General features: G+C 50.1%; 1 protein-coding gene across 2 annotated transcripts in view; it reads left to right on the top strand.

The window, feature by feature from the left end:
- The window catches only part of LOC308338514 (L-gulonolactone oxidase), a 31,950-nt gene extending 12,289 nt beyond the window's left edge, over nucleotides 1-19,661 (top strand). For both annotated transcript variants that reach the window (XM_080796658.1, XM_080796657.1), the window contains 6 exons: nucleotides 9,403-9,510; nucleotides 10,432-10,508; nucleotides 15,166-15,315; nucleotides 16,201-16,365; nucleotides 18,082-18,172; nucleotides 18,889-19,661. In XM_080796658.1, coding sequence (XP_080652784.1) covers nucleotides 9,403-9,510; nucleotides 10,432-10,508; nucleotides 15,166-15,315; nucleotides 16,201-16,365; nucleotides 18,082-18,172; nucleotides 18,889-19,017 — 720 coding nt within the window. In that variant the 3' untranslated portion in view covers nucleotides 19,018-19,661. The remainder of the gene's footprint in view (nucleotides 1-9,402; nucleotides 9,511-10,431; nucleotides 10,509-15,165; nucleotides 15,316-16,200; nucleotides 16,366-18,081; nucleotides 18,173-18,888) is intronic.
- Nucleotides 19,662-20,684: the final 1,023 nt, after the last annotated feature.

Raw genomic sequence — 20,684 nt, 5'->3', positions numbered from 1 at the left:
GGAATGCACGAAAAGCATGTTGGCTGGCTGGCTGACTGGAGAGATGGATTGATGCATGGATGGATGGATGGATGCACGGACAGCTGGGTGCATGGATTCACAGTTGCACAGACATACAGATAGATATGTGGATGGGTGGATAGATGGATGGATGGATGGATAATTGGTTTCATGAATACACAGATGCACGGATGGACACATGGGTGGATGGGTAGCATGCAGCAGCCCTGAAATGCCTGGTAATCGCTAAGTCTATGGGAGTCAAATCTATGGTTCCAAGGTCCTTGGTCTTTGAGTGCCTCCATGATCACCTCATCATTCAGTATGAGTAGACCCTCTGCACAGTTGAAATAGTGAATGATGTAAGCATTACTGACCCAACATGGGTAAGGTGGGATTGGCTATCCAGTTGACCTGGCCTTGAATGCTGGCTCTGCCACTTCTAAGCTGTGACCTTGAGCCTGTCATTTAAACTTATTAAGCCCTAGTTTCCTCATCCAAAAAGAAAGTTGGTAATATCTACCTTAAAGTATTGAATCTGAGGATTATATCAGGTAACACACGTAAATTATCTAATTCAGTATTAGAATATGTCCCCAGTGGCACCTAGTCAGTGATAAAAGAAAAATACAGTTATTTAGAACCAGGTCTAAAATCCTTACCTCAGAATTTTTAATGCATGAAGCCACAGGGCAAAGCCCTACATTCAGAAGGCTCCCTTACTGAGAGGCATGGTGTTTGGTGGAAATAGATTCCCAGGTCTCCCAGTTGGTGGTAAGAAAGGGATTGCACAGCTCTGACGGGAGGCGGCATTGATCCCTGGAGTACCAGTACTGGGTCTGATGGGAAAATAATTGGCAAATGAACTGCCTGAGCCTTGGCCCAAGAAAGTAGGACTATTTTGGGACAAGGATATTTAATGGAACTGTTTGGCTGGGACAGGTGTGGCTAAGCCAGGGAGGCCCACAAGGGTCTGGCTGGAACCAGCCCAGACTCTGAGTCCTTTGGGGCCACCTAGGCCTGGCTCAGCCAGCTACAATCTTCCCCACCAGTGCTAGAGGGCAAGTCTAGACCCCTGTTCACCCCAAGTGGGGTTCAGAAAGCATCTTACATTCTGTTCAGTGCCAGGCATGTTGACTGAGGCCTCCTATGGGGTCAGCATTTGAAACTCTAGGGTAATTCCTGAGACCACAGAATAACATTCTGACCACCTGCTGCAAGGATCGATTTTTCCCTTTAGCCCTCGTGCCTCTAGAATTCTCAGGCTTTCCCTTCTCTACTTCTTAGGGGGGTGACCCCTCCATCCTGGTCATGGGGCAAGATGTGTCAGGGATCCCCACTGAGATACAACCCATGCCTTCCTCTCAGGCTTCAGCTGGGAAACCTGGGTATCCCCTTCTTCTCCTCAACAAACCAACAGACTAAGCAGCCTGCTCTGGGACTTGACACTGGAGACAGTAGCCAGTGCAGATGGCCCAGCCAGAAGCCAAGGAAATAGTTCATAACAACCGCCAAGTCCCAAGGGAGCCTGGCAGAGAGAGCTCTGACCAGAGTCAGCGCTGGGAGGGAGATGCGGGAGAGAATGAGGTAGAGTGGGCATAGCCTGGAGAGGTACTCAAGGGGCTGAAATACAGAGCCAAGCCCACTTTTTTTAGGGCACAAGTTCAAGAGATACTTAAGATGAGGAACCAGTAGGACTTGGCATTTGAGTGTGGAGTTGAGGGAGTCAGAAGCGGGAGGCAGAAAGAGTGCTCCCACGGAGGTGGAGAATCCAGGAGGCACAGCAGGTGTGGGGAGCGAGATGATGAGTTCAGCCTGGGAACTCGGGTTTGAGGTGCCTCACATGGAGGTATTGGAAGGCAGCTGGTACTGGAACCCGGGCAGGAGGCAGACGCTGGGGGTAGAGATTGAGGGGTTGTGTTAGTCTGTTAGGGCTGCTGTAACAAATAGCATGGACTGGACCAAGATGTCTACAGGGTTGGTTCCTCGTGCGCACTCTCCCCTTGGCTTATAGACAGCCGTCTTCTTGCGTGTCCTCACATGGTCTCCTGTCTGTGTGTATCTGTGTCCTAATCTCTTCTTACAAGGGCGTTAGTCATGGTTGACTGGGGCCCACCCAATGACCTCATTTAACCTTAATTGCTTCTTTAAAGTCCCTGTCTCCAAATACAGTCCTATTACGAGGTCCTGGGGGTTAGGATTTTGATATACGAATGTGGGATGGATACAGTTCAGGCCAAAGTAGGGGTCGTCCACCCCCTAGGCGGTCACGGGATAGGCAAGATCACCCAGAGAGGTTGGGTTTGGGTGTGAAGGGAGTGGATAAGAAGATGGAAGGGGTGTCAAGAAGGAGGCCAAGGAGGATGGGTTATAGAGGAATGAAGCCAATGAAGAGAGGTTGGCCACAAGGGCAAGGGATGCCAGGAGTCCGGGACGGAGCTGGCAACGGGGTCCAGTTCCATGGGGAATTGGAGTGTTAACGGGTGTGGTCATGAGGAGGTTGTAGCTGACCTTGGTGAGATGGTTTCAGTGGAGCTCGGGGCAGGTTAAGGGATGAAAGTGCAGCACAGACCGTTTTCAGGCAAGAAGGGGCTGTCATGTGCTTGATAGTTGAATCTATTTTCCTGCCTCTCACATAGGTCACCACTTGTTACTTTAAGCTGAAGGTTTTGACCTGGAGATTTTTTTTTTAAAGATTTGCTTATTTATTTGAGAGAGAGAGAGATCACAAGTAGGCAGAGAGGCAGGCAGAGAGAGAGAGGAGGAAGCAGGCTCCCTGCCAAGCAGAGAGCCCGATTCGGGACTTGATCCCAGGACCCCGAGACCATGACCTGAGCCGAAGGCGGAGGCTCAACCCACTGAGCCACCCAGGCACCCTGACCTGGAGATTTTTTAAAAACGGCTGCTTTTTGCCAGTAGGACCAGCCCCCATGTTCCTGCTAGGATATTACAGCTGAGTGGATGGATGGTCTCCTGGTACCTAGTCTGTCCTCTTTCTTCTCCTCCCCTGACCCAGCTGAGATCGACTAATAGTAATTATAACCAAGTCCTGGTTCAGGCGAGCCTGAGCTCAGGCCGTCCTCCCTCTACCCCAGCACACTCACACATGTGTGTGCATGTGCGCACACACACACACACACACACACACAGGCTGGCCTCTGTATCTGTCCAGAGCTCAAGGATTTTTTTGCCTCCAACTTACCTCAACATGGAGACTTCTAACTTAGACATGACATCCTTGAAAATTCTAAGTGACTCTAGGCAATGGGCTATGTTCTCATAGCTTCCAACTTCTTTGGTTTTCTTTAAAAAGATTTTTATTTATTTGACAGAGAGAGAGAGAGCACAAGCAGGGAGAGTGGCAGGCAGAGGGGGAGGGAGAAGCAGGCTCCCTGCTGAGCAGAGAGCCTGATGTGGAGCTCGAACCCATGACCCGAGCCAAAGGCAGACTCTTAGAACTGACTGAACCACCCAGGCGCCCCCTGACTTCTTTGATTTTGAAAGGTTGTGATGACACATGAGAAATAGCAGTGGAAATCTCCTCTCCTAAAAGACAAAGTAGCCCCCCCCCACACACACATACAATCACACGCCAATAAACACTCAACAGGTTGTAATGAAAGGTCTCCAGGGAGGGAGGCAGAGCCCCCCGAGTCTGGCCCTGATTGAGCAAATCCCTCACATTTGGGCTCCCCAGTTTCTTTACCTTTTAAAAGCAGGGTCAGAGCAGATGGCCCCTAAGACCTTTCTCAGCTCTGACATTCTGTCAGAGCAGCACTTGGATTCCAAGCTGTCCCCCCACCTGCTCGCCACACCCTGGAGGCAAGAGTCACCTTTGGCATTACTGTTTCTCTCCTTTGGAGCTTCTGGTGAAGTGCCTGGGCCCTGCCGCTGAGGAGAGGCATGAGCCCTGTAAGGAACATCGCCCCATGGCCCCCACATAGACCGCAGTTCACTCCTTGCTGTGAGACAGCAAGCACTCTGTGGATCTCCCCCTTCCTGTGGGCCAGTGACTGTTGCTCTCCCCCACCACTGATGCAGAGCCGGCCTTCCTCCCTGAGAGGCCCATCATCAGCTTCCGTGGAACCCGCCCACAGCCCTCCCACACTCACACAGGCAGAAACAAGGACTGCCGCAGAAGGTCAGCGGCATCTGCCGCCCTGTGATTTATTCCAAGGGGGGTGTGCAATAGATGGCCCCATATTTAATTTGCTTTTGCTCTCTCCACTCAAATCAGCCTTTAAAGGGCACCTTCGAGAGGCTTTGAATGCTTAGGAAAAGGAGCTAAGTGGATATGGAAAGCCACACGACACAGACCTTGCTCCCCTCAAAGGAAACAAACCCATGGAAGCAGAGAGAAGGATCAGAAAATGGTCCTTAGAACAGCTTCTCCCCCTTGCTCAGCCTGGGATGTTTTCCCTCTCATCTAAAAGGAATAGAATTGGACATAACCTTCATGAGGCATGAGTTTTTGAGAACCAACGGGAAGATAGGGCACCCTCCTGCTCTGGCATTGGTAGCTGCTCCCGGTTTCTGGCCATTTAGGCTGCCAGGAAACTCCCGCCTCCGTGGGGGTGGCGAACTGCTGCCCTGAGTATTTGCCTCTGCATCTGGGCGGCTCCAGTGTGTGCGCAGCTCCCCGGCTCATGTCCTCCCTGACCACGGGCTTGTCCCCGATGGCCAAGCCCTCCAGGTTGACTGGTCTTGGGCTACAGGAGGAGCATTTGAGCCGCAGGAAGACAGGGAACCAGGACGAAGGAGAATGACAGTCGCTTCTTGCACATAAAGTTAGGTTTGAACAGCTAGCTGCTCTGCCACTTTTCCTTCCCTTATTGTTTCTTTCCTTCCCTTTTCTCCTCTTTCCTGCCTTCCGTCCAGCACGTGTCTATAAAATACCTACCGTGGGTCCTCTAGCCTTGAACTTTGGAAGAGCCCAAGTAGACCCATCATGAGGGGTGTGGTGAAGAGCTTGGAAATACCTCTCCAAGTCAGACTACCAGGTTTGAAGCCCCGTGACTTCGCTGACACTGTGTGAGTCTGGAGAAGTCTCCAATAAGAGCTCGACTGTCCCTGTGAGATGTTGTCAGAACTCAAGGAAACACAGCAGGTGAACCCTCTGCCCTTTTCTTTAGAGCCTCAGAGAGAGGAACCCCCAGTGCCTCCTCTCTCTGACTTTACCCACAGAGAATATTACCTAGAAACACCTGCTGTGTGTGTGGATCCCAAAATCCGAGTCAAAGCTGCACTTTCCAGGCTAGGGGTGCTGGTCACCCGTTTTGCTCCTGGACATTGTCACCACTTATTGAAATGTTCCCCCTTCCTTTGGCTGCTTGGTGACTCGTTTCTGGAGGGCAGGGATTTTATCTGAGTCCTCTTACTCCCTAGCACCCACAAAATACATGGCAGTGCTCAATGCTAGGTAATTCAAGGTCAGTTGATCAGCAGTTTATTAAGAATCCGTCCTTCCTGGGATTTTCCCCACCTGCTCCCATTTTCAGAAGACATGAAGATCTTAGAAATTGTTGTCAACCTTTTTGCCCTTTATGCCATTCAAAGCATAATGAGATGTGATGAGGACAGCTGGCTGCTACGTCACTGCTCCTGTAGGCCCCCAGGAAGCAGGATTGGTTTTAGTGTGTCACCAAGCTGTCCAGGTGCCAGCCACTCCGCTAAGGCTGAGTACCGCCCCCCCCCAACCTAATCAACTTGGAGCCCTCTGCTCTCAAGCCTGATAGCCAGTTCTCAAGACCAGCTCGGCAGTGCCACAACATCAAAATCTCAGGGGACAGAACCTGCTAGAACCCTTCTTGCCTGTAACGTGCCAAGGGAGAGATTCCTCTGGGACCCAAATTGTTGTGGTGGTGCTCCAGGAGACCCAGGTCAGATCAAGGAGGTCCATGATCCTAGGGACCATCTTCCTCCAGTTAGGATGGTTTGTGGGTCCTGAAGGAGAGACTTTGATTTGTGTGTGTGTGTTTGGCGGGGGGGGTGTCACTGTTCCACCACTGTTCAGCAGCCTCTTGGTGCTCAGTTGGGGGCCACGGAGAGTCCAGAGCTTGATTATGCATGGTTCATGCCTCTAGAACCTTATAATTGTGTGCTGGGCCGGGGAATGTATACCTCGTTTCTCTCATGCAGGGAGGAAAACAAATGGCTGGTGTCAGGAGAGAGGCACAAAATGGAATGAGGGGGCTGAGTCTCATCACTCCATTCTGTGTAGGAAGCTGGATTCTGGTACCAGAGCTGAGAAGGGCGTCATTATTACATTTACAGTTGGGATTCTGGGCAATAGAGTGGGGTGGCCTGGGATGCCAACGAGGAGGAGATGAGGTGGTTTTCTCCTTCCCAGTGTTCCAGCCCCATCCTCCAGGCCAAGCCGGCAGGCTGTGTTCCTGGCTGTCCCAGGGGAAAAATCAGCTCTGCGCAGAGGCTCCCCACATGTGAGTCCTGTGGACCATGGGTCCATCACCCTATCAGGGTGGAAGTGATAGAGACAGGGGCCCTGGGATTTCATCCTGAACTTTTCCTGGGCCTTCAGCACAGCAGGAAAGGCCTTCCTCTTCCAGTAAGGAGTGATAGAGTACTCCAGCATTTTCTGTGCAAGGCATTGTGCCAGCAGCTCTAAGGCCAGGGGTTGAGAAGGCACAGCCTGCAGGCAAAATCTGTCTCACTGCCTGATTTTGTAAATAAAGTTTTACTGGCACACAGCCACGCCCCTTGTCAATGTATTGTCTGTAATGGCTTTCACACTACCACAGCAGAGTTCAGTAGTTGCAACAGAGACCATATGGCCCCCAAAGACTAAAATATGTCCCGTCTGGTTCATTACAAAAATTGTACTTATCTGTGCTCTAGCAGGGGGAATCAAAGCTGGGTGAGACAGTCCCTGACCTGGAAGAGAATGCTGCCCAATTTCAGAGCGATGGATGCTTCAGTAGTAACAATCTAGTTATGAGATAAATGCAGTGTATGTAGAAGCCACTTTATGAGGAGATGGCTTTATGAGGCTTTATGAGGAACATTTGAATTATATTTGAATTATATTTATATTATATTATATATATTATATATAATATATATTATATTATATTGAATTATATTTATATTTATATATATTAAATTATATTTATATTTATATTTATATTTGAATTATATACATTATATACATCACCATTCAGATACGTCATTTTTCAGGTCCCAATGGCCACGTGGACATTGAGACAGTGTTCGTGGATGGAGGTCATGGCTGCTGAACGAAGTTGTGTGGGCTTTATTCTGTAGGAAATAGAGAGCTGCTGGGGATTTCCGAGCTGTGCGTTGTATGTTCTCTGTAGATATTGTCTGAAGAGATGAGTAAGGGGGTCTAGTATGAGGCCGTGCAAGAGTATGGGTGACAGGGGCGCCTGGGTGGCTCAGTGGGTTAAGCCTCTGCCTTCGGCTCAGGTCATGATCTCAGGGTCCTGGGATCGAGCCTCGCATCAGGATCTCTGCTCAGTAGGGAGCCTGCTTCCCCCTCTCTATCTGCCTGCCTACTTGTGATCTCTCTCTCTGTCAAATAAATAAAAGCTTAAAAAAAAAAAAAGAGTATGGGTGACAGCTAAGAAGGGTGTGGACTACATCACAGGAGCAGCAGTGGGTCACAGAGAAGGCTAGGGAGACATTTGCGGAAATACAATAAGGGACCAACAGATTGGAGCCAGGGTGGGGCGGGGTTAAGATGACAGCCACATCACTTGAATGCAACAACTCATCCTTGTATCTGTGGCTGTACCACGCACTGGCTAGCAAGTCAGGGGGTCTCCCTGACAGTCATGACAGAGCCAGAATTCCAAAGTTCCACTGTTCTCAGACACTCCAAACTCAGGTTCTAGACGGGTTGATCTCAGTGCTTCATCTTGACTTCACCTTCCTTCCTGACCAGATGTGGCCATCCTTGCCCAAGCTCACCAACCTCTTTAGACACTGGATTGACCCATGATTAGATCCGGTCATTTGTCTATGTTGGGTACCAAATTCCCCACAGTGTGTTTGGGCAGTAAGCTTTTTTCCCCCCACCTGTTTTTCCTGACACTCTGTCCTCCCCCACTCACATGTTGAGTTTACAGCTTATAAAGTATTTTTATTTTTTTTAAGATTTTATGTATTTATTTGTCAGAGAGAGAGAGGGAACAAGAGAGCAAGCGCAAACAGGGAGAACAGCAGGAAGAGGAAGAAGCAGGCTCCCTGCTGAGCAGGGAGCCCGATGTGGAACTCGATCTCAGGACCCTGGAATTATGACCTGAGCCGAAGGAAGACATTTAACGACTGAGCCACCCAGGCGTCCCTATAAAATACTTTTAAATCCATGATCTCCCCTGATCCTCACAACAGCCCTAGAAGGAAGGAAGGAGAGATACTACTGTCGTCATTCTACAGATAGAGAGATGCTACCCAGAGCACTCAGAGGGCTTTCTGGAAGTCCCAGCTAGGGATTTTGGGGGGATTAGCACTGGTATAATGATGTGTGTGTGTGTTAGCATTGATCAGATCCAGAACCAGACTGTTTCTTGGGCACATCCCACAGGACAGTCACTGAACTTAGGAGATTTGATGTAGATTATGTCATTTCATTGCACAAATGCTCACATGTTATGGATGGGAAAGCCAAAGCTCAGGGTACATGGCTCCTCCAAGGTCATGCAGCCGGTAAGCTGCAGACCAGGGCTCAAATCAGAACTTACTCCAAGACCAGTGGTATTTTTCCTCAACCCCCCAGCTCCCTGTCAACCCCCAGTCTGCCTGCCCCGGGCTCAGAAATTGTCCTGTATCCGCTTGTTGGGTTTTAGGGAGACATGATTTGCTCTGTGATGTCATCTCCAGGAGTGCAGTGATGAGTCATGTTAGAGCAAGATTCTTCTGTTCGTCAGGCATTATGGGGATAAAGGACGATGATGACAAGGATGATGATGATGGCAGTGATGACAATGTGAGGGTACTAACAGCAGCAGCTTATACCTGTCCAGTGCTTACTATGTCTGTGACACCATAGTAAGCACTCCCTAGGCATTTATACCAGTCCTGACATGAGTATTGTGATTAGTCCCACTTTATAGATGAGGAGTCTGAGGCACCAGGGATGTTACATGCCTTGCCCAAACTCACATAGCTAAGAACTGTTCCCAGCCAAGACAAATCATTTCTTTCCTCTGAGCTACTTGGGGAAGTCAACATGCAAAAAGGACCATCTTAATGTCCAGCATATTACAAGGCACATTCCGTGTCATTTGGCAATGTTAGGACAATTGTAAGTATTTTCTCTTGGTGGGGAGAATCTGATGCACCTCCAGGCCCTGACTCCCGGTACTCCCCCACCATCATCCTGTAACCAACACAGTCTTCCCTTTCTCCTTCTGCGGGGGTCAGGTTCTTAACAACCTGGACAGCCACCTCAAGAAATCCGAATACTTTCGCTTCCTCTGGTTCCCGCACAGCGAGAATGTCAGCGTCATCTACCAGGACCACACCAACAAGGTAGCAACAGCATCATCCCCATCCTTACACACAGCCTGCAGTCCCCAGGGTGGCTGACATTTGTCTTTGTCCCAATGATCAGTGAGGTGTGAAAGGGAAAGCAAGAGTGAGCATCATTGAATGTGAGGACAGAAGCAGGGTGGAAGAAGGAAGGAAAGTTGGCCCAGTAAGGGCCCAAGGTGACCACAGGTAGGGATATGTGGGAGTGAGATCAAGGGACAGCCTAGATGTGGGAGAGGGGAGCAGAAGTATTGGCAGGACAGACTAGGATAACATAGGGTACAAGGCAGCTGGGCTATACCTGGACAAACCATCTAATACACCCCCCACCTTCCCTCCAACACCCCCATCTTTGCCACCCCCAACTGGATAGGTGAAGGAATCAGTGGTTTTGTCTCTCCCCCATGTCCTTAGCAAATGGGCTGCTTCTCAGAACACGAAGCCATCCCTTAGGATGAATGTTCAGGGGACAAGTCAAACAAAAGCAGTGACACTCATTGTGTGTTAGGGGCTGGCATGGGGCTCATAAAGGATGATTGCTGGGTACCTGCCTCATGGGCTCGGAAGGGGAGGGACCAGTGCACATCTTTGTCTTGTGCAGAATAAATACATACAGAAATACATGAATGCACGTGACATGAAAGGGCCATGAGATTTGGCTGCATCACCAAGAAGTGAGGCTTTCAGTTGTACTGGTAGGTAGGTCACCCCCAAACACACACAGGCAGCTATTCCTGGGACACATATCTCTCTAAGGGAACACTGTGATGCATAGGTCAGAAAGCAGCCACTGAATTCTACAGAAACCAATATTACACTGTATGTTAACTAACTAAAATTTAAGGATATGTATATGTATACGTATATGTAGGAAAGCACCTGAGATCTGTCCCTGTACTGATCACAGATTCTTCTTCCCAGCCCCCCTCCTCCTGCGCCAACTGGTTTTGGGACTACGCCATTGGATTCTATTTACTGGAGTTCCTGCTCTGGGTCAGGTAGGAATGCAAGGGTACCTTTTCCCGGCATATGCTGTATGCTGTTGAGGATGTGGTCCATCAGAACAACACACTGGCCTTTATGCGTGTAAATTGGGTGTGTCTCCTGGGTCTAGAGCAGTGATTTTCAACCATGCCTGTACATTCAAATTACCTGGGGAGCTTTTTAAAAAATATCAGTGCCCGGATGATGTAAATCTTCTCTCGTCCTGTTTTCTACCTCCTTCCCAGCCTAAATCTGTGCTCATGGGGTGCCTGGGTGGCTACGTCATTAGATGTCTGCCTTCGGCTTGGGTCATGATCCCAGGGTCCTGGGTTTGAGCCCTGCATTGGGCTCCCTGCTTGGTGGGAAGCCTTTTTCTCCCTCTCCCACCCCCCCTGCTTGTGTTCCCTCTCTCACTGTGTCTGTCTCTGTCAAATAAATAAATCTTAAAAAAAATAACAAAATGAAATAAAATAAAATAAAAGCTGTGCTCATGCTCAGGGCCCATGCTGTGCCTGTTCATGGCAGACATGGAACACTGAGTGATGGGGAAGGTTTTATGGGGACTTCAATGGTAACTCTGCATCCAGCCAAGACATGGGATGGCATCATATAATTTTTTAAAAAATATTTTATACATGCAAAATTATACAGAAAACAGAAGTATAAAGAATCATGTAATAAGCACCCATGGGCTTACCAGCAGCTTAAGAAACGAAACAAGATGCGTACAACTGGCGTGCTCTTCATGAAGTCCCAGATCACAGCCTCCAAGGGGTTACCAAGAAGTAAACACCACCCAGAACTTTATGCTTATCATTCCCTTGCTTTTATTTATACTTTAGTTTTATGAATCCCGAAATAATAAATTTGTAATTCAGCTTCCGTAGTGATAATTACCCATGTTGATATGGATAGCTGGAATTACTCATTTTTCACTGGAGGCATTTACCATGTTGTGTTTATCCATACTTGGATATTTGGGTTGTTTCTAGGATTTTTTTTTTTTTTCCCGTTACAAACAATACTGCTGTGAGCATTCTCTACCATTGCTCCTGGTGCTTTTTTATTTTTGTCTTGAGTAGAGCTTGTCATGAGTAGAACACTCAATGAGTGGAATTCCTGGACCCTTGAGCACGAGTAGCTTCAGACTTGTGCATCCAATTGTCCTCCCCAAGTTACCTCGCTGAGCCCTGTCCGATTCTCTGTGCTCCTCAAGCCACTCAGAATTGGAATTGTCAGGCTTTTACACTTTCAGGTGATGTGTATTAAATAGTAGCTTACTGTGGTTTTGAATTCTTATTTCCATGCTTACTAGGAAGAGTGCCCAGTTTTCCATTTTATGGACCCTTCGGATTTCTTGCCTGTGAAACACCTATTTATGTTTTTTGCCCTTTTAAAAATTGAGTGGGCATTTTTTTCTTACTGTTCCATAGAGTTTTATTGGTCTGTCTTGAGCACTCAGCTTTTGCGTTGCAACATCTCCCTGTTTGTGTCATCTTTCAGTTTTATGGCTTTTTTTTTTTTAACATGTAGATGTATTTAATGTTAATAGAGTGAAATTTGGCCATCTCTTCTTTCACCTTGGGGACTTCTTTGTCTTGTTAAGAAACCCTTCCCTACCAAAAGGGCAGAGAAACCCATCATGGGTGGCACTGAGGACAGGACATGCAGAACTAGCTGGAGCTCTTGCCCCATCCTGGACGCGGCTGAGACCTTTGGCTCTGTAGGTCTGCATCCGGGGATCTGGGAAGGGTTGGCTTTCCTGGGGGGTAGGGAGCTGCAGGTGGCACCAGAGGGGACCCATGCCGGGGTGACTAACTGCCTGGAAGGTGGTAGGAGAGTGAAATGCAAGCAGGATGCGCTGCGTCTGCACAGGGAAGGGCAAGGGAGCTGTGAGGAAGCCCACATGGGGGCCACCGCTCCAGCACAATATGGATGGGAATGAGTGGAAACGCCAACTCAGGCTTTCTCTCCACCTTCCATCACAGCCTCTCGGCAGCTTTATGTGTGTGTGTCTGGGGAGCCCGAGCCCAGTGAGCACTCAAATAAATTGGGCTCTGAATCACTGCTACCACTTCCTGGCCCGAGTGGACGCTCTGTGAGAGCTCGGCAAACTCTGAGTTCAGCCTGCATGGCTCTGGTTTAGCTGTTTCTGCATCCATCCAACTCACCCTGGCCGCTCTCTGGTGCTCGCTAAGCTGTGGCCTGAAGGTGTGGGAACAAGAAGGGAATAACAGATGGTACTTGGTGGTTTAATGGCTGCTTCACAGCCAAACTCACCATGTCCTGGCAAGGGCAGGGACTCTTGTCTTTCCCATCACACTCGGACCCCAGGGCCCCAAACAGTGCCTGGCACCTGGGGGAGGCTCCTAGATATCTGTGTAAGAAATGCCAAATAAAGGGGCACCTGGGTGGCTCAGTTGGTTGGGTGACTGCCTTCAGCTCAGGTCATGATCTCAGAGTCCTGGGATTGAGCCCTGCGTCAGGCTCCCCCTGCCTGCTGCTTCCCCTGCTTTTGCTCTCTCTCTCTCTCTCTCTCTCTGTCAAATGGATAAATAAAGCCTTAAAAAAAAAAAAAAAAAGAATTGCCAACTGAAAAGCCTGGTGCCTGTCTTTGAAGAGTTCAGTGGGGTTCCACTGTAGGAGTGATGCTGGTGGCCAGAGGTGACCAGGACAGAAAGGCAGGCTGTTGGGAACAGGTCCCTGGAGAGTGAGCCAGGGCCAAGGCCAAGCTCAGCAACTCTGGTTAGAATAACCCCATGCCCAGGAGCCAGTGGGAGCCCCACCGTAGCCCCTGGCCTCGAAGACAACAGAGAGCATCTGCCATGAAACTGATGACACCTTCCCCCAACCCTACCCCTGCAACAGGTACCTGGGGATCCTTTCTGAATCCCAGGAAACTCGGCAGCTTGGGCCCATGAGAGGAGCACGAGCTGTGGATTCAAGTGGACTTGGACTCTGGTCCTCACTCCTTCATTTTCCTGCTGTGTGACTCTGGGTAAATCGCTCAGCCTCTCTGAGCTGTGGTTTACCCATATATAAAGTAGAGCCACTAGCAAGAGTTGGGTTGTTTGGAGGATTCAACATGGGGTCTGCGTAAAAGGTGTTCAGTAGACCTTACTTCCCTCCCTTCTCACAGTGGTTTCTGGTGCCCCACCTAAGTGAATCCGCTGTTTATCTGTAACTGCCATGAGGTGCTCTGAGCAGCTGTGATGGATTTTTGACACGGAATGAGACGGCAGGGATGCCACAAGGGACAGGAGTGTGGTAAGGGTGCTTCTAAGCAGAGGCTACCCACAGGCAGGGAGAAGCTAGGCAAGCCTTGTTACCAGGAGGCTCGAGTGACCCAGGAGAGGCACGAGCTATGCCACTAACATGAGTAGAGCCAATTCAGCTCACAGGAGCCCGAGCGGGCAGGAACCGGGTTCATAAACAGGATGATGGGACAGGCCCCTGCAACCAGCCTCAGGGCCTGTGTCCTCTTTGGGTATGTATCTAAAAGAATTAAAAGCAGGGACTCAAAGAGGTCTTTGCACACCCATGTTCACAGCAGCGTTATTCACATTAGCCAAAAGGTGGAGGCAGCCCACGTGTGCGATGGAGGAATGGATAAGCAAAATGCAGTCTCACTTAAAATGGCATATTATTAATATGCTGTATATTATTAAGAAGGAAGGCAGTTCTGACGCACTGACTCAGGCAGCAACATGGATGAACCTTGAGGACAAGATGCTGAGGGAAAGAAGCCAGTCCCAGAAGGCAAATACTGTACGATTGTACTTCTGGGAGACCCCGAGAGGGATCAAGTTCATGGAGACAGAAAGAGGCTGGGGGGAGGGGCAATGGGGAGATGTTCACTGGAGCCAGAGTTTCTGCTCTGCAGGATTCCGGAGATTCACTCCAGGACAACATGAATGTACTTAACACGGCTAAACTTTATACTTAAAAACGGCTAAGATGGCAGATTTCATGTTAGGTATTTTTTACCACAATTAAGAATGAAAAAACTCGGGGTGCCTGGGTGGCTCAGTGGGTTAAAGCCTCTGCCTTCGGCTCAGGTCATGATCCCAGGGTCCTGGGATCGAGCCCCGCATCGGGCTCTCTGCTCAGCAGGGAACCTGCTTCCTCCTCTCCCTGCCTGCTTCCCTGCCTACTTGTGGTCTCCTTCTGTCAAATAAATAAATAAAATCTTTAAAAAAAAAATGAAAAAACTCCAAACACTAAAAACAAAGCTAGTCCTCAGTGGCAGAGTGGGGACATGCATGTGGGCTGTTCCCATCATGGGGCTTCTGGCAGGGTTGGGAGGGTGATGTGGAAGTGACATCTGTATCCCCCGGAACGTGTCTGAGCTGCAGAGACGGCGAAGCGGCAGTCTGTAGAGAATGAGGTTTGTAAGGAGCTTAGCCCATGGTTTGTAAGCACACCGCCAGGACTCACTAAATGCTGGAGAATGATTATTTTTTTTTTTTAAGATTTTATTTATTTGTCAGCACAAGCAGAGCAGCAGGGAGAGGGAGAAGCAGACTTTTGTTGAACAGGGAGCCCGGCGTGGGACTCAGTCCCAAGACCCCGGGTTCATGACCTGAGCCGACGGCAGACGCTTTACCCGCTGAGCCACCCAGGCGTCCCAGTAATATGATTGTTCATTGCCCCTCTGCACTGTCCCTCCAGCACCTTCCTGCCGGGCCTCGTGGGCTGGATCAATCGCTGCTTCTTCTGGCTCCTGTTCACCAGAAAGAAGGAGAGCAGCAACGTCAGCCACAAGATCTTCACCTACGAGTGCCGCTTCAAGCAGCACGTCCAGGACTGGGCCATCCCCAGGTAGGGGCTGTGCGGGCCGGGCGGTGGGGGTCAGGGTGGAAGAGACCCTCTTGGGTCCTTGCTGCAGCCCTAGCACAGAAACCACGTTCCCAGTCCTACCCATTGTTAGGAGGGGGCATGCCGGAGGCCGAGTCCCCTTCTGGCACCCTTGTACCCAGCCGTTCTACCTCTGAGGGGACATCAGCCACAGATCCCCTCTGTTCTCCTGTCGGTCCCTCTCCAGCCCAGAGGTGGGTCACAGCATACGGGCTTGGAGTGTGGGGGTTCTTGCCCAGCTGCTTGTTTTTCTGAAAGACTGTCCCCTGCATTTTGTCCGTCGGGGGGCAGAGCCCACCTAGCATGCCGGGGGCAGGCACTCTGCCTTGGGAGGAACATCCAGTGAGGACCTAGGTTAGGTCCATAGCCCCAGAACTCGTTACAGCTTTCTCTCAGAATGGTCCCCTCTCTTTGTCTCTCTCCAGGAAAAGGGAATGATGGTGCCCACAGCTCAGGGGATACCCCTGTCTCTGTGTTCAGGGGCTGGGGCATTGCTGTCCTGGGGGGATATTAGAAGAAGTGGAGATATTAGAAATGTACTGACTTTACTCTGTCAGAAAAGAAAGAGGCCAGGGGTGTGGGACAGCTATTTCCAGGCACCTGAGGGGAGCCCGCTACTGGGCGGGGGTCCGAGGCTGAACCAGGAGCCAGAGAAGCTCCCCAGGAGGCACATTCTCAGGCCCCCCTTCCATGAGAAGGACTTGGAGAGCAGCCGGCAGCATGGAGCTCCTTCAGCGCTGGGAGCCCTCCCGTGCCTGGGTGCGGGCTGGGGGGCTGTGCGGGGCCCTGTGTGAGGGCTCCAGGAGACCCCTCCCTGAGGTCTGTGCCCACTCCCCTGGCCGAGTGCAGAGAGAAGACCAAGGAGGCCCTGCTGGAACTCAAGGCCATGCTGGAGGCACACCCCAAGATGGTGGCCCACTACCCTGTGGAGGTCCGCTTCACCCGCGGGGATGACATCCTGCTGAGTCCCTGCTTCCAGAGGGACAGCTGCTACATGAACATCATCATGTACAGGTGACCGGCTCATCAGGAGCGGTGGGCTGGGGGTGGGCTGTGCGAGGCGGCCTCCCCCACCCCCTCCCCCCGCTTTGGAAGGACCCATCTCCTCACCCATCATTCAAGACCGGTTCAGACGCTCCTGTCTCTGGGGAGGCTTCTCTGATCCTGGCAGCAGGAAGAAGTCTCTCTCCTTGGGCTTTCTACACCTATAGCAAGTGAATCATGTGAATTATGGTATTATGTTAATGGAATAATTAATATTACTTAGTAGGTCATGTGACTATGAATAGCTACCTCTTATGAGATAGACATTACTCGGTGCTGAGGGCATGGGATGCCGTGTGCCTACTCTGGTCTGTGGTTCTGAGAGCCTGGAGCGCTGTGTTGAGAAGGATTCTGAGGCTAGGTTTAGGTTAGAGGAAGAGGGGGTCATGCTCGATTCAAGCTGCCTGCCTGGCTTCATTGGCCCATCCCAACCAGCCCCTCTAGGCTCTGTGCAGACAACGTAGGCTCATGGTGGCATTTCCTCTTTCCTAGTTAGTTATACGTGGCAGTCTCCAGGATAAGGCTTATGGACATGCACGGTTTAAGAAGTTAATCTCTTCGAAAATGTCCTGTGCAAAATGTGTCTTCCTTCTGCCTCTTGTTCCCGCCTCTCACTGATAATTCCCCTCCTCTGACTTTGCAAAGGAAAAACATCCCTCTTGCCCAGCTTGAATCTTACTATGGTGTATTTCTCCAGCCTGTAAAAACCTCAAACCTAGAGGATGCCCAAGGGACAATTAAAGAGTGCACTGTTCCAGAAAGGTGTCCCGAAAAGCCGGAAAAGAGAGTTTATGAAGGATGCATTGAACGGGAGGAGGCAGCTGCTCTCACGAACGGACAGACTTCTGGCAAGGCTCAGAGCTTATCTGTCTGTCCTTCTATCTCTCCTCTCCCTACTTGTGAATGCAGATGAGAAGTGAGAAAGTTGCCATGGGTATGCATCATGTTTATTTGAATTTTAAAAAGTTTTGACTGAGACTTTATCTGCCAGTAAGTCTGACTTGGCTGATGGGCTGTGAGGACTGACCGAGCAGTGATAACGGCCATGCTTTCCACACATCAAATGAAGGGATTCGGAGATTCCTAGGCTTTGTCAAAAAGACGGCATATTTAGGGGCGCCTGGATGGTTCGGTCAGTTAAGTGTTTCAGTCTAGATACTGACTCAGGTCGTGATCTCAGGATCGTGAGATCAAGCCCTGCACAGGGCTCCGTCTGTGCTCAGTGAGTGTGCTTGAGATTGTCTCTCCTCTCTCTCTCTCCCTCTGTCCTTCCCGCATTCTTCTCTCTTACTCTTAAAGAAAGAAAGCTTTAAAAAAGAAAAAAGAAAAGAAAAGAAAAGAAAGCAAAACTGCACGGCATTAAAAAAAAAAGATGGCATATTTATGTGTTACCCCATGAAGATGTGTGCGTGTGTATGTATATTTGAATTTAGGATAGTTTTCAGATGCCAGCTATAAGACCTGTGAGAGGAAGCAACACTTTCTGAAATCCCTCAGGTGATGAGCAGTGAGCAAGACCCCTCAGGTTGCTTGATAACTGCCGTCCAAGTCCTGCAGGCAGAGCCACTGGCTTGATCTCCATAAACACATGCCCCATGCTGGGCATGGCACGAAGACAGTGCCGTGTTGCCGCGGCGGGACGTTTAGGGCAGGGCCAGGGCCTCACCTCCTCCTGTTCCCCACCAGGCCCTACGGCAAGGACGTGCCCCGGCTGGATTACTGGCTGACCTATGAGACCATCATGAAGAAGGTCGGGGGCAGGCCTCACTGGGCCAAGGTAGGATTTGCCAACGAGAGGCTCCGGGGCCCTTGGCAGGGCAGCTGTGATGAGCTGGGGGTTCCCCAGAGGGCAACTCTCTTCCCTGGTCCTCGGTCTGCCCAAGGCTCAGAAGTTGGGGTCTGGGGTGCCGAGCAAGTCATGGGAAGGAAGGGTTCCGCCGTCTTACCCAGACCCGGCTTCCCCCCGCATCCACGTTCCAGCAGCTCAGTGATTGTACTGGGTGACCACTCCCTCGGTGTGTTCTGAGAAATTTGTCATCTTTCACTGTATTTGATTCCCATAGAAACCCCATGAGCAAGGTAAGGCAGGAGGCCATGAGCCCCTTTAACAGATGGGGAACTGAGAGGCTCTCAGAGGCAATGGGACTTACTAATTAGCGGTACAGTTGGGGCCGGAGCCCTCTAGGCTCTCTCACTGTGGGGTGCCAAAGGGAAGGGGACGTTTCCCGTTAACACCGTAACACCTTCCTCTACCTTCCCAGAACATCCTGTCTCCTTGGGTCTTTACATTGTGTGTGTGTACGCATGTGTGCCCGTGTGGCTAGGGGTGCGTTTTGCAAGCACGCGTGCATGTGTAGGGAGTGCACAGGGGCATGTGCCCAGCAGTAGCAGTGTTACGTATGCAGACCTACAGACTCAGGGTTGCCCGGTTGCAGCCCTGCTGAGATGCCAGCTCCAGGGAGCAAGGCCTGTCATGTCTGGTTGCTTCCGCAGGCCCACAACTGCACCCGGAAGGACTTTGAGAAGATGTACCCAGCCTTTCCGAAGTTCTGTGCCATCCGAGAAAAGCTGGACCCCACCGGGATGTTCCTGAATGCATATCTGGAGAAGGTGTTCTACTGAAGCAGAAAGAAAATGAATTGAGCCCACCCCATGTCATCCTTCCAGCAAGGATGAAGGCTCAACATCCCACAGGCCTGGAGGGGAGCGGGCCTCTCTCTGCAGGCTCTCGGCTGCTGCCCCCACAGCTGCTCCAGTCCCCAGCGATGAGCCTGGGTCTTTGCGGAGCTCCCTGTTCTCCTACTTCCTGTGTCCTCACAATACCCACCCTCACCCCCCACCCCACCCCCGCAAAGAAGAGCTCCCAAGTCTCCGTGGACATCATTTACATGCAGCAGTCTGTTTTCCTGAACCTAAAATCACCACGTTGTTTCCCCTGGAAATAGAGAAACCCCAAAATGTTCTGTTTAAGAGGTCAGGGATTCGGTCATTCACAGGTTCCACCTGCCAGCTAGGGGTCTGTAACTCCCAGGCCCCCAGGAACACGTGTTTGGGCACAGTTGTCATGGGTCTGTGCTCTGCCTCCTTAACACCCTGAGGGGTTCTCAAATGCCCAGGTCAGCACCGACCTGCCCCAAGGCTGCCCTCTCCCAGTTTCTGTCTGTCCACCTGACCTCCCATAGGCTGACCTTCAAGCGTGTCTGTTGCAGGGGATATGTGGGAAGTGGGCCTACTGCTCCTTTCAAATAAAGACCAAGAATTGTTCACTCTCTGCCCTCCCACCTCTTCATCTCCAGGTAATCCTTGGGGAACAGGAGGCTCACTCATTTCCTGGCTTCTCCCCAGAGAAGGGTCTTGGGTCTTGGGCAGGCCTAGAAAATGTTCTTCATACTTGTTTTGCAAATTTAGTTTCAACTGGTCTCTGGCCTATCACCTTTTGTGGCCATTCTTTTGTGAGTATTCACTGAGCATCTACTAGGGTGTCAAGTGCTTTGGGAAATCAAAAGAACATTAAGACAGGTTCCTGTCCTCAAGAAATTTCTAATCTCATCTCTCATAAGAGGTTAATATCCACGATATATAAAGAACTCTTAGAATTCAACAACAAACAAAAATGTTTAAATGGGCAAAGGACTTGAGCAAACACGTCTCCAAAGAAGATACCCAGATGGCCAATGAGCCCAAGAAAAGATGCTCCACATCCTTAATCATTTACAAAGTGCAGATAAAACCACAGTGAGATTATCACTTCATACCCATTAGGCTCATTATTACTTAAAAAATTAAAAAAAAAAAAAAAACAAGTGTTGTGAAGGATGTGGAGAGGAAATGTTAGGCATCACTGGGAACGTAACCTGGTGCAGCCATTCTAGAAAACAATATGGTGGGTCCTCAGAAAATTAAACCTACAATTACCACGTGATCCAGCCATTCCACTTTTGGGTATACGCCCAGAAATCCTGAAAGGAGGGACTTGAAGAGAGATTTGTGCAGCATGTTCAGAGCAGAATTTATTCACCATCATCAAAAGGTGGAAGCCGCCCAACTCGGCAGAGAGGAATGGAGGAGCACAATGTATAGTAGACTGAGCCTTGAAAAGGAAGGACATGTTGACCCAGGCGGCAAAGATGGATGAACCTTGTGGACATCATGGTAAATAAGCCAGTCAGAAAAAGACAAACACTGTATGATCCCGCTTAGATGAGGCAACTAGTGTAGTCAGATTCATAGAGACATCGGAATGAGGGCTGCAGGGGGCTGGGGGTGGGGGATTGGGGAGCTAGTAGTCA

Source organism: Martes martes, assembly GCF_963455335.1.
Source record: "Martes martes genome assembly, chromosome: 2".
Taxonomy (NCBI): Eukaryota; Metazoa; Chordata; class Mammalia; order Carnivora; family Mustelidae; genus Martes; species Martes martes.
Note: the sequence above shows the minus strand (reverse complement) of the source record. Positions and strands in the feature narration are given on the sequence as shown.